The sequence below is a fragment of the Platichthys flesus genome, chromosome 18 (assembly GCF_949316205.1).
Source record: "Platichthys flesus chromosome 18, fPlaFle2.1, whole genome shotgun sequence".
Classification (NCBI taxonomy): Eukaryota; Metazoa; Chordata; class Actinopteri; order Pleuronectiformes; family Pleuronectidae; genus Platichthys; species Platichthys flesus.
In genome coordinates, this window is record NC_084962.1 from 14,604,809 (window position 1) to 14,615,460 (window position 10,652).

At 46.3% G+C, this 10,652-nt stretch overlaps 1 protein-coding gene across 3 annotated transcripts in view; it reads left to right on the forward strand.

Moving 5' to 3' along the window:
- sesn1 (sestrin 1) overlaps positions 1-9,617 on the forward strand; it is a 47,174-nt gene extending 37,557 nt beyond the window's left edge. The window contains exons 1-9 of one of the 3 annotated variants that reach the window (XM_062410892.1): positions 4,410-4,661; positions 5,439-5,504; positions 5,598-5,798; positions 5,914-6,096; positions 6,413-6,649; positions 6,806-7,057; positions 7,143-7,333; positions 7,438-7,582; positions 7,701-9,617. In XM_062410892.1, coding sequence (XP_062266876.1) covers positions 4,560-4,661; positions 5,439-5,504; positions 5,598-5,798; positions 5,914-6,096; positions 6,413-6,649; positions 6,806-7,057; positions 7,143-7,333; positions 7,438-7,582; positions 7,701-7,787 — 1,464 coding nt within the window. In that variant the 5' untranslated portion in view covers positions 4,410-4,559 and the 3' untranslated portion in view covers positions 7,788-9,617. Of the gene's footprint in view, positions 1-4,409; positions 4,662-5,438; positions 5,799-5,913; positions 6,097-6,412; positions 6,650-6,805; positions 7,058-7,142; positions 7,334-7,437; positions 7,583-7,700 lie in introns of those variants that run through there. The other 2 variants (XM_062410891.1, XM_062410890.1) reach the window with 2 other exon arrangements.
- Positions 9,618-10,652: the final 1,035 nt, after the last annotated feature.

The following is a 10,652-nucleotide window of genomic DNA, read 5'->3' on the forward strand; positions in this document are numbered from 1 at the left end:
AAAGCAACTGCCTTTGTGGGCATTTGAGAAAGTAGCTCTCAAACTTGTTTTCTGATTAAACATAAAGACTTTTGAGAGCACACAGATCCAGATGAAACTACTAATAGTTTGTTTTTTAGTATCGTCTTCCCACCACATTCTGCAGCAGTGTAATTTATGTCCTCGTAACTCTACAACAACATGACAACTGTTGCACACACACAGTGTCTGTTTACTGGTGTACTTGACTAACCATTAAATTCCTCAGGGCGAAGTCGCTGTTTTCTCTCTGGGGCAGGTTTCGCTCTTCATTTCAAATTGATGGTATGAAACTCTCAACTCTCATCGTTTAGCTTTTTCACTAAATGCTGAACAAATACTTTGCTTCTGTATTATCTCCTGCTTCCTCTTTCGTGACACGTCTACATGCTCATGCTGGCATATGCAAAAATGTTTCTGTGGCCACTGGTTCATGCATGAAAATTAACCTATACAGACAGAAGCCTCTGTGACCACAAGAAACTATTTGGCATAAAGGCAAATGAGACAAAGAGAGAAGAATCATAAAGTCAATGAACTGAAGGCGGAAATGGTCAGATACTGGTCAAATACCATTTTTCCCTTCCTGATACCGATTCCTACACCTGGACTTTTCCGCATTTGAGTACAAACTTGATACCGGTGCATTTGAAAACATATCAAGTTATATAATGTAGAGCTTGGATGCTACTAATCCTGTATGGGTTGCCATAGAACCTGTTTACTTTCTTTAATGCAAACCCCCCACCCCCTAATAAATCCACTAAAAAAACAACAATTACTTCTTTTGGACAGCTTTAAAAGTGCAGCAACATTTTTCGACGAGTTATCGGATCGGTACATAGACTGGCTTATTCGACACTTCAGTATGGGAGGTCTTCATGATGCTCGTATTGGTATCGGAGCATCTCTGGTACCAGAGCACGTTAAGCTGTTGTGGCAAAACCTCTAAGGGTTTTTAACCAAACTGAGATGTGTGGGTTTTATTTCCTATTTGTAAATAAATATTGAGACATTTCCTCATTTAAAGCCAAATTTGAGTCACAAAGTTTTGCATCAGTTTTTGTTTTTATTTGTATTGTTTTAAAATCCTCCCAGCACTACTACTACTACTACTATTACTATTACTACTACTACTACTCTTCCAACTATCATTTTGTTTTTAAACCCTCTGCTTTAAGTGAACCTGTTGGTTTTGATTTAGCCTCATTGTAAATATAGGATATTTGTCCCTTGCAGAGCTTAATAGAAGAAAACCGCTTCTTTTTAAGAGCTGAAATAATATATAGTATAGAACTTATCTGGCAATTTCTCTCAACATGAGCATTACTGTAAATCTATTGGGAAAGTGTCCATTGTTCAGGCCTTCTCTCCAGCAGACTATCTGATGATGTGCACACTGTTAAAACAAATCGGAGATGACTCCTGTTGTTTCCCTTTGTCATAACTTATCTTCCCTGTGTTGCCCTGAGCCCTGGGCACCAAACGGCCATCACAACCACACACACACACACACACACACATATGTACAGTGCACACTCACACCTCCAGGTCGCCATGGTGGCTTACTGGCCATCCCACAGCTAAAACGTCACTGGTTGAGCCCCTCTGATAGTGAATGAGTTGCTGGGTTGATGCTGGGTTGTCTTGTGAATTAAAAAAAAGGGAGTAACACTGGACCTTCATGCTGGTTCATTAACGCACGTTCATAACAGGCTTGTTTGGTGTAGTTAATTTTCTTTGGATGATTTTCCATATTTAGTCATTTAAGAATAACGCTGTTCTAGCTCACTGTTACTGTAGCATCACATAACTGAGACGCCTGAAGATGTTGCCCCTCAGACACCCCCGAGACACCTGCACTGTGGTTGTTCTTCTCTTTCATGTCACCCCGTGTTCTGAGCGAGCTTCAGAAGACACCAGAGAACAGCAGGTTCCAACCTGCGGCTCGGGACTCCCGTTAGATACAGCTGAGGTGTCACAAGATGCTTATCACAGCCAGCAGCAGAGAGAACATGTTTCTGGTGCACAGAGTGATGTTCATTTCTTCAGTCTTTCCACTTTACCCTTTCATAATGGTGTTTTTTTTTTTTATATCTTGCAAAAGAAAGGAGCATGTCTGTTTGGAAAAGTACGTGTGAAGGTGCTCTGTGGTGCACGGGTGATACGTTTTTGATACTAAAAAGGAAATGAATGAAAGCACTCGTGCTGTGGAAACATTTCACTAAAAGGTCGTCATTGGGCCGCAACACATAGGTGCATTTTTGGGTATCTTTGCGATGCACCAGCCACATTGAATAAGGCTTTTTTAAAGCACTTTTAAAAACCTTTTTAAACTCTTCAATATGCAAGTTACTAAAGTTTCATTGTGACTTGTTTATAAGTTCTGTCTAGTGAATAAATCAACTGCAATCATTCTCACTTGGACAGAATTGGACCAAAGAAAATGAAATGTCATTCCCCAGTGAATCTGTGAAGAAACAGACAGACAGACAGACAGACAGACAGACAGACAGACACGCACACGCACACGCACACGCACACACGCACACACAGACAGACACCCCTGATGTGAGTACAGTAAATCCCCACAGAGTCGTCAGTGCGTGCACTCTTGACAATAGTGTTTGGCCCTGTCCGCGAGGCCGGACCCCCGAGCCTAAGCGCTTTTATGTGAAAAGGTTTTTGGTGTGTCGTTAGCCCGAACGCTGACCAGCCTCTTCTGCAGCTCTGCTGAGCCATGGGGCTCCCGGCAGCCCTGGGAGTGCTGACTCCAGCCCTGGGAACATGTTTACTGCCGCCCTGCACCCCACCCTGTGGCATCAGGAGAGGGTCTGCTGTACAGGGGGGTGTAATGGTGGTCGCGGGGCTGTCCACACAATGAACCTGCTGAATACTGTGCTATGTAGCCCTCGCTGCTGAGGCCTGGCAGTGGCCGGGCACAGACTCTCGATCGGAGCGCACAGGGGCAGACTTGCCTTTTTCCTTGGCTTCCTCTTGCACTTGTTATTACAAAGTTAGCCGAAACTTGTCCGTCTGGTTTTTGTTTTCATGGAGAGTCCCATCACTAGACTTGTTGCAGTGAGGATGAGCTGAAACTAGGACGCAGCGTTACAATCCAAGCTGTTGTGTGGTTGTCTGGACGTCAAGCGAGTGTTTGGGGAATTCGCTTGTGAAACATGCTATTTTGAAATCTCACACAGGAACGTGATGCACAGACGTACATGTTTGCACACACTGGCCAACACACGGATGCTTTCGTTGTGTGGTTTCTGTCGATCCGCAATGGAAACAAAACTTGCCTCACATGCACTTTTTCATGAAAGTATAACTTCTATATCTGCTGTTTACCAGGAATTTCAAAGACCAGTGAAGCCTTTCTGGAACAAATAAAACCTCCCCCAGCAGATATGCCTGAAGGAAATAAGGTGGATATTATGAAGTGATATAAAATTAGAAGCACATTAGCAAATCCCATCTGATATAATTCTCAGTAATTATTGCCTCTCTAACCACAGTGGCGTGATAAAGCTTTTTTATGCAATGTTTCAGCGAAGGTGTTATTGTCAAGCTGGGACAAACAAAGCCCTAGGAGCTGCCTTCCTTATCTCTGCTTCCTCTTGGCTTTTTAAAGCACTCCCTTCAGCCCCGGCCCATTGGTGGAGGAATGGGTTATCTGTGGTCTGATAGGCTGCTGGTGCAAAACCACTAACTGACGGTCTGTTGTTATTGCAGCAGGTCCTGCAGCCATCCATCTGGAGCTGCGTGCGGCTGCTGATCTGAGCACGGGCGGACCTCCACCTTCTCCTGCAGCTCACTCAGGAGTAGAGCTCAGTTTAGAGGGGGTTGGGGGGGCTGGCTGGCTTGCTGGTGCATGCAGTAGCTGACTTCAGGTTGTTGTTGTTGTTGTTCTCACCAGTGAACAAACAAACACGATAGGTTCCTGGAGATTTGGCAGTTTTTTGCAGAAAACTATTTCCAGCGTCACTAGATGTCGGTCTCTCTCCCCCCCCCCCCCCCCCCCCGTTCGATATCTTTATTGACCCGAGTGATTGTATCTCAGAGCAAACGCCTCCAGCTGATTGCTGCCGTCCTGTAGCACACAGAGCTCCGTGCACGACAGTGAACTCGGATCATGATCAATGGCAGCGGGGGGCGGGAGGGGGGGGGGGACAAAAGAAGGAGAAGAGAAGTGATGCTGTTTTCTTCGAGAGGGCGATTGTTCTCTCTCTGCTCACGTTTTGGAACCCCCCCCCTCCCTCTCGCGACACGCCCCCACTTGCAGCTCCGCGCCGCCATTGGCCGCTCGCGGGCTGTTGTCGCCACCCTCATTGGCCGCGGAGCGCGTCAATCACGCGAGCCTCGACTTATTTACCGAATGTATGCGAGAGGGAGGACGGTATTCTGCTGTGGGGCTGCAACAGCTGACTACCCGAGCACTTTAGCCAGTGCCTGAAGGAACAAAGAGAAGGAGCCCGGACAGATCCAGGGACGCTTCTTTTTTTACAAAGATATCCCACCGTTAACGGAGAGGGCTCGAGATGAGGCACGCGGTGGCACCGGCAGAACGCGTGGAGAATAGCTGTTTTGCGGTGACAAGCTTGTTAAAGATATGCTCCCATTGTGAACCGCTCGTCAAGAAGGTGAGAGCAAAGAACGGAGTTGGAGGAGGAGAAGAAGCAGAATAAACATCTCACAACCAAATGCATCATTGAAAGCTCGACTGTGTTGTGAGGCTTTATATGAACGTGTCATGTCTCTGGTGTTTTCACACGACTTGGGCTGTTTTTGTCGTCTTTGAAACAAAGTGGCTGCAGTGCAGTCTTTTGTCCAGACTTGTTTACGACGCGAGCAGAGTTTGTGCTCAAAGAGCGTGAAATCCTTTCTGCTTTTTCTTATTTTAGTTTGATCGTCTCACAGTATATGCTTTTAAAAACCCATTCCTCCCAGTGTCGCGTGCAAACTGGTGTTTTCAAGCCGGTGTCACGTCTGAAAAACAAGCGTCGTCCCGGTCGGTCATTCATTCATCCGCTCCATTGTGCGCGGCGCTGCGGGACAGAGTGTCCGCCAGGAGACATGTCTGGACACGCAGCGGAAAGTTACCAGACTCGATCGGGGATGCGGTGAACGGTTCCGTCCTGAGTTCGTTGTCCTCGAGGAGGAACTGTCACTTTGAGTGTTAGGATCCTTCATCGATAACGAAACGGTTTAATTCCCCTTTTAATGTGTTGACTGGTGCGTTCACTGCGCGTAGGACGAGAAGCCAGTGTTCCACAATTTGTCAGGTGTGAGGAAAAAAACAAACAGATCGACTCGTACTTCTCATTCTTCTGAGGTTTTATGCAGTGACAGTTGAAACGAGATGTCCACAGAAGTCTTTGCCTTTTATTTAAAGTGCATGTTTTTCTTTTGTCTTGCAGGACTTGGGAGTAAGGATCCCAAGACCCTTAGGAAACGGACCAAGCAGATTTATCCCTGAAAAAGAGGTACGCTCGTTCTGCTTGACATTTAAAACCCACTTACCTAGGACTATTATTATTATTTTGTTATTTAATCTGAATTTATATTTCTGCTGTCAGATCCTTCAAGTCAGTAAAGTGGACACCAGAACACAATCGATATTCGAGGATGCGTTCGCAGCCCTCGGACGTCTGGAAAACATTTCCCTGGTGATGGGATTCCACCCACAGTACCTGGAGGGCTTCCTCCGGACACAGCACTACCTGCTGCAGATGGACGGACCCCTATCTTTGCACTACCGACACTACATCGGCATCATGGTACGTCCACGTCCGTCCCCTGTGGATTCTCAAATGAACGACTAGTACTACTTTTTTTTATGTCAAGTAGCTACACGGCTCGTGGTCAACTCATTCTTCCTCTGTGATCCTGCAGGCGGCAGCTAGACACCAGTGTTCCTACTTGGTCAACCTGCATGTGAACGACTTCCTCCAGGTCGGGGGGGATCTGAAGTGGCTGGACGGCCTGGACCAGGCGCCGCAGAAGCTGCAGCAGCTCGGGGAAATCAACAAAATCCTGGCCCACAGACCCTGGCTGCTCACAAAGGAACACATAGAGGTGAGGGAATGGGAGTGGATATGAAAAGTCTTATGTAACAGGCTGAGATCATAGGTGGCTGCTGGTGCATAGCTGCAGCTGTATCTGTATATACGAGAGTGTAGCAGTGGATGAACAGTGACAGGGAGTGGGGAACAGATGGATCTGAGGGCAACAGGGGGTAAGGCAGGGAAATGAAGAGACCATAAACTGAATTTGAAGGGTGAAAACATTTTTTTCCCCCATTCCTTTTAAACGGTCGGGTGATATTGAGGTCACCATTTGGCTCCGGTCAGCGTTTGCTCACAAGTTTTTTCCTTTTTGACTTTTTCCTCAGCGCCTTCTGAAGGCCGAGGAACACAGCTGGTCCCTCGCAGAGCTCATCCACGCCGTGGTCCTCCTCACACACTACCACTCCCTCGCCTCCTTCACGTTCGGCTGCGGCATCATGCCCGAGATCCACTGCGACGGCGGACACACCTTCAGGCCCCCGTCCCTGAGCCAGTACTGCGTGTGTGACATCGCAAACGGCAACGGCCATATTAACCACCATGAGGATCTGCTTGGAAACCAGGTGAGTGGTGAAAGGATCTTTTGTGTGTGTGCACTGTGAGCTAGAGAGATAAAAGTGAGAACATGTCAAGGTTTTCTTTAGCCCTGGATGTGTGAACGTATTGAAGTTTTTTCCCGACCTGTCCTTAAGAGTGGATGTTGATGTTGATTTCTTCAGGAGGTGTGCGGCGAGGTGGAGGTGCTGATGGAGCGCATGAAGCAGCTGCAGGAGTGCGACGAGGAGGAGGCCAGCCAGGAGGAGATGGCGACCCGCTTCGAGAGGGAGAAGACGGAGAGTATGCTGGTGGTCACGGCGGAGGACGAGGAGTCTGTCCCCTCGAGGGACATCTCGAGACACTTCGAGGACCCCAGTTACGGCTACAAGGACTTCTCCAGGAGGGGGGAGCACGTGCCCACGTTCAGAGTGCAGGTATAGATCAAGACCGGATCTGATGACACTGGCACTTAATACTAAAGAACATGTGTTCTAACCGTCCTACGCCTCCTCTCCTCAGGATTACAGCTGGGAGGATCACGGCTTCTCTCTGGTCAACCGACTGTATCCTGATGTGGGTCAGATGCTGGACGAGAAGTTCCAGATGGCCTACAACCTGACCTACAACACAATGGCAACACACAAGGATGTGGACACCAGTATGCTGCGCAGGGCCATCTGGAACTACATCCACTGCATGTTTGGCATCAGGTCAGTCGCTCAATATGTGACTTAACTTATGTTTTAGAAGTTTTTATACTGCGTCTGCTCTGTTGCGACTGTGTTTTAAAGGTGTCGTTTCCTGCCGTCCTCAGGTATGATGACTATGATTATGGAGAGATAAACCAGCTTCTGGACCGTAGCTTTAAGATCTATATCAAGACCATGGTGTGTAGTCCTGAGAAGACCACCAAACGAATGTATGAGAGTTTCTGGAGGCAGTTTCAGCACTCCGAGAAGGTGAGACAGAATCCTCACTCCTCCGTCCTGGTCTCTTACTGGCAGCCATTTCAAAATGATAAACTCTAGATCAGTATTTAAAGTCTGTCTCTCTCTTTTTTTTTGTTGTCTCCCGCAGGTCCATGTTAATCTGCTTCTTATGGAAGCGCGAATGCAAGCAGAACTGTTATACGCTCTGAGAGCGATCACCCGCTACATGACATGAAGTGCTTATGGCAATTTTATCGTTGTCTTTTTACTGTCGTTGTTGTTGCTCATAATGGGACACGCCAAGAAAAGAGAAAATCAAAGCGAGCAAGGGAGGGGGTTTAAGAATCTGGAGGAGAGTCCTGGGTTGTCACAGGGCTTCTGGATGGATGTTGAGAAGAGGATCAGAACAAATGGAAAGCAAGAAAAAGAAGAAAAAAAAAACTGCTGAAGAAAAGTCATCTCAAACTCCAAGTGGATTCACAAACACGTTTGTGTTGCCTGCAGTGCCAAAGGCGACCAACAGAGGTCAGCCTGGGGCAAACTCCTGCTCAGCTGGGGGGTTTGTGCCGGGCCAGAGCTCTGACACCAGGGGCATCCAGGGAAGACAACGTTTCAGTATTCCGGCACAGTGCAACACAATGGTTGCCAATCTCTTCTCTGTCCTGTAGAAAATCCCCCAGAATGCTGTGCAGCCACAGAGTCTGCACTTTGAACCTGTTGTCACGATGATGTCTGTTTAGTTTCTTGACGTATCATTTTTTTTATTTTATTTTGTATTAGGAGATGTGGATGTTGTCCATGTGGTTGCTGTTAGTGGAGATGGAAGCGTTAACTTTGGGCTGTGTTTTGTTTTACGTGTGCCTGAACGATCCAGCACAGTGTGCATACGTGCTGATGCTGCTGCTCCCATGTTGTATTCAGCGGGATCATATTGATCCCCAATCACCCAACCACCCCCACCTCATTATGCCCCCTATCCATTTGAAATCCACTGCATTACCCCCTTCCTTCTCTTGTCCCCCCCCCCATCCCCAAATCTCAAATGTCAATTTAAGCTAATCCAAGGATTGTGTGAAGCCTGGAGAGGTGTGGAGAGAAACTCAAAGAACACTGAGCCCTTTTTGAGTTTGACTGTACACGTGTGGTTGAGTTTCTGTGTTCATGATGACTGAGGTGTGAGTGTGTGTTTGTGTGTGTGTGTGTTTCACACACGACTGAGAAGAAAAAAAAGTACGTCTTTGAATTTCATGTGTCAAAAGAAAAAAAAAATGTAAGCGAGGCACTTTGAAGGAAAGACTTCTAGCTTCTGCTGTAGCTCTGTTTTTGTGAGATAACTGTTTATCATTTGTTGATGATGATGTCGTTTATTTTTCTGGTAAGGGGGAAAAGACAAAAAAAAGACAAAAAATTCTTAAGAGAAAGTTAGAAACCAGGTTTTCCAGGAGGGATTTGCTTCCGGTTGCCCTAACCACACCTTATCTGTCTTCCGCTTATCCCAGCTGCCTGGTCGCCCTAACACGTTTGAAGCTTTGGATTGTGAATTTTACCAGTAAATAAATACCTCTTCTGTTTTCTCACTATAAGAAACATATGAGAGGTGCTCTTTGTTGAGCAGAGACTCTTTCCGGGCCGCCGGGTTCCCTTTGCTCGGGGATCCAGCTCGCCCACACAGGGCCGGCTGCGGTCGATCAGCTGTCGAACGCAGGCGGTTGTAGCTGTGCTTATTTCCCCGCTGGGGAAGTCTAACAAGTGCAAAAAGCAGCTTATTTTTTTTATTTTGAAACGGAGGTGTTAAACCTCTACTGTTTTGTTTTTGTTTACTAAAACCAGTAAAGTACTGCATTCTCCTGAGGTTGTGTTGAGAGAATCAGACAGATGAATGAATGAGTGATATCAGGAGGAGGAGGAGGAGAGTGGTGATGATGAAAAAAAGGAAAGGTACATTTGGAAGTGGTTTGAGAGGAAGTGGAGGTTTTTTTTCAGACTTCTGACTGATGTCAGTTACTGACACTTTTATATGAAACTATGAAAAAGATGGGAAAAAAAATAAAACTATGATATCGAATTGTTGTGTATCATTCGTAGTTTTCTCCTAAACAATTTCATTGCTTTATCAAAGAGATTGTTTTTCTCGATGTGGCGAGGCCTTCACGATTCAGGAATCAAAGAGTCACACAGCACTATCACTGTCACCACCGGCTCACTTCCACCACATCAGTTGCACAAGTACGGGACATTTGGTAACTTGTGGTAATTACGAAGCATATTTCAGTGCTTTTATGCAAAAGATGACTAACTGAGACGTGAGTGTCGGCCTCACTTCCCTTATTTCAACAAAGCTGACGTCATTAGAAAGTACGCTGAACTCAGGGGGATGGTCCTGTTGGTCATCAGAAGTCCAGGGACTTTCATGTGAGTTTTGTTTTATTGTATAAGCTCGAGAGGTCAAAAGCTTCTTTTGTTTGCTCTTGATCAACATTCACATGGAGTTGAGGGGGAATTCTTTACCTCGCTTCTCCTGTCGCCCCTCCCCGGGGAACAAATCCTCGTGAGACTGTTAATCTGTCGGTAACTTCAGGGTGTCGCCCATCGGTGGCCACATAGGCCTGTTCGTCAAAACACGATCACCAGCAGAAATGGATTATCCCCGCTGACCAAACTGCCTTCTCATATCTGGTGGCTTTCCCCCATGATGGCAACGGTAATATATATATGCTGTAGGAGCATTTCTAGAGCGACCTTGATATCGGCCAAATGTAAACTGTTCATATCGACCTGAGAAATTCTGTTTAGAGAACAATGTTTGTTATTAGCTTTTGGCCTATGACCTGTTTGAGGGGTTTTTGAAACATCGACTTGTTTTGTTGTTGTTTGAAGGTCACTGTTGTGTGAGCTCTTGGGGAAACGGATGTTTTGTCATTTGCATTAAGTGCCGTTCATGATTTGTTTTGTTGTAATAACAATGTGATTTAAAAAATACTGTACTTTAGGCTACTTGGTGTAACTTGTGAGCACTGCCTGGCCCCATATCTGTGTAACAATAAAGGCTTTGAGAAGCAAAAGGTTTTTTCCCACTTTGTTCTGCTTTATTAACAAGTTC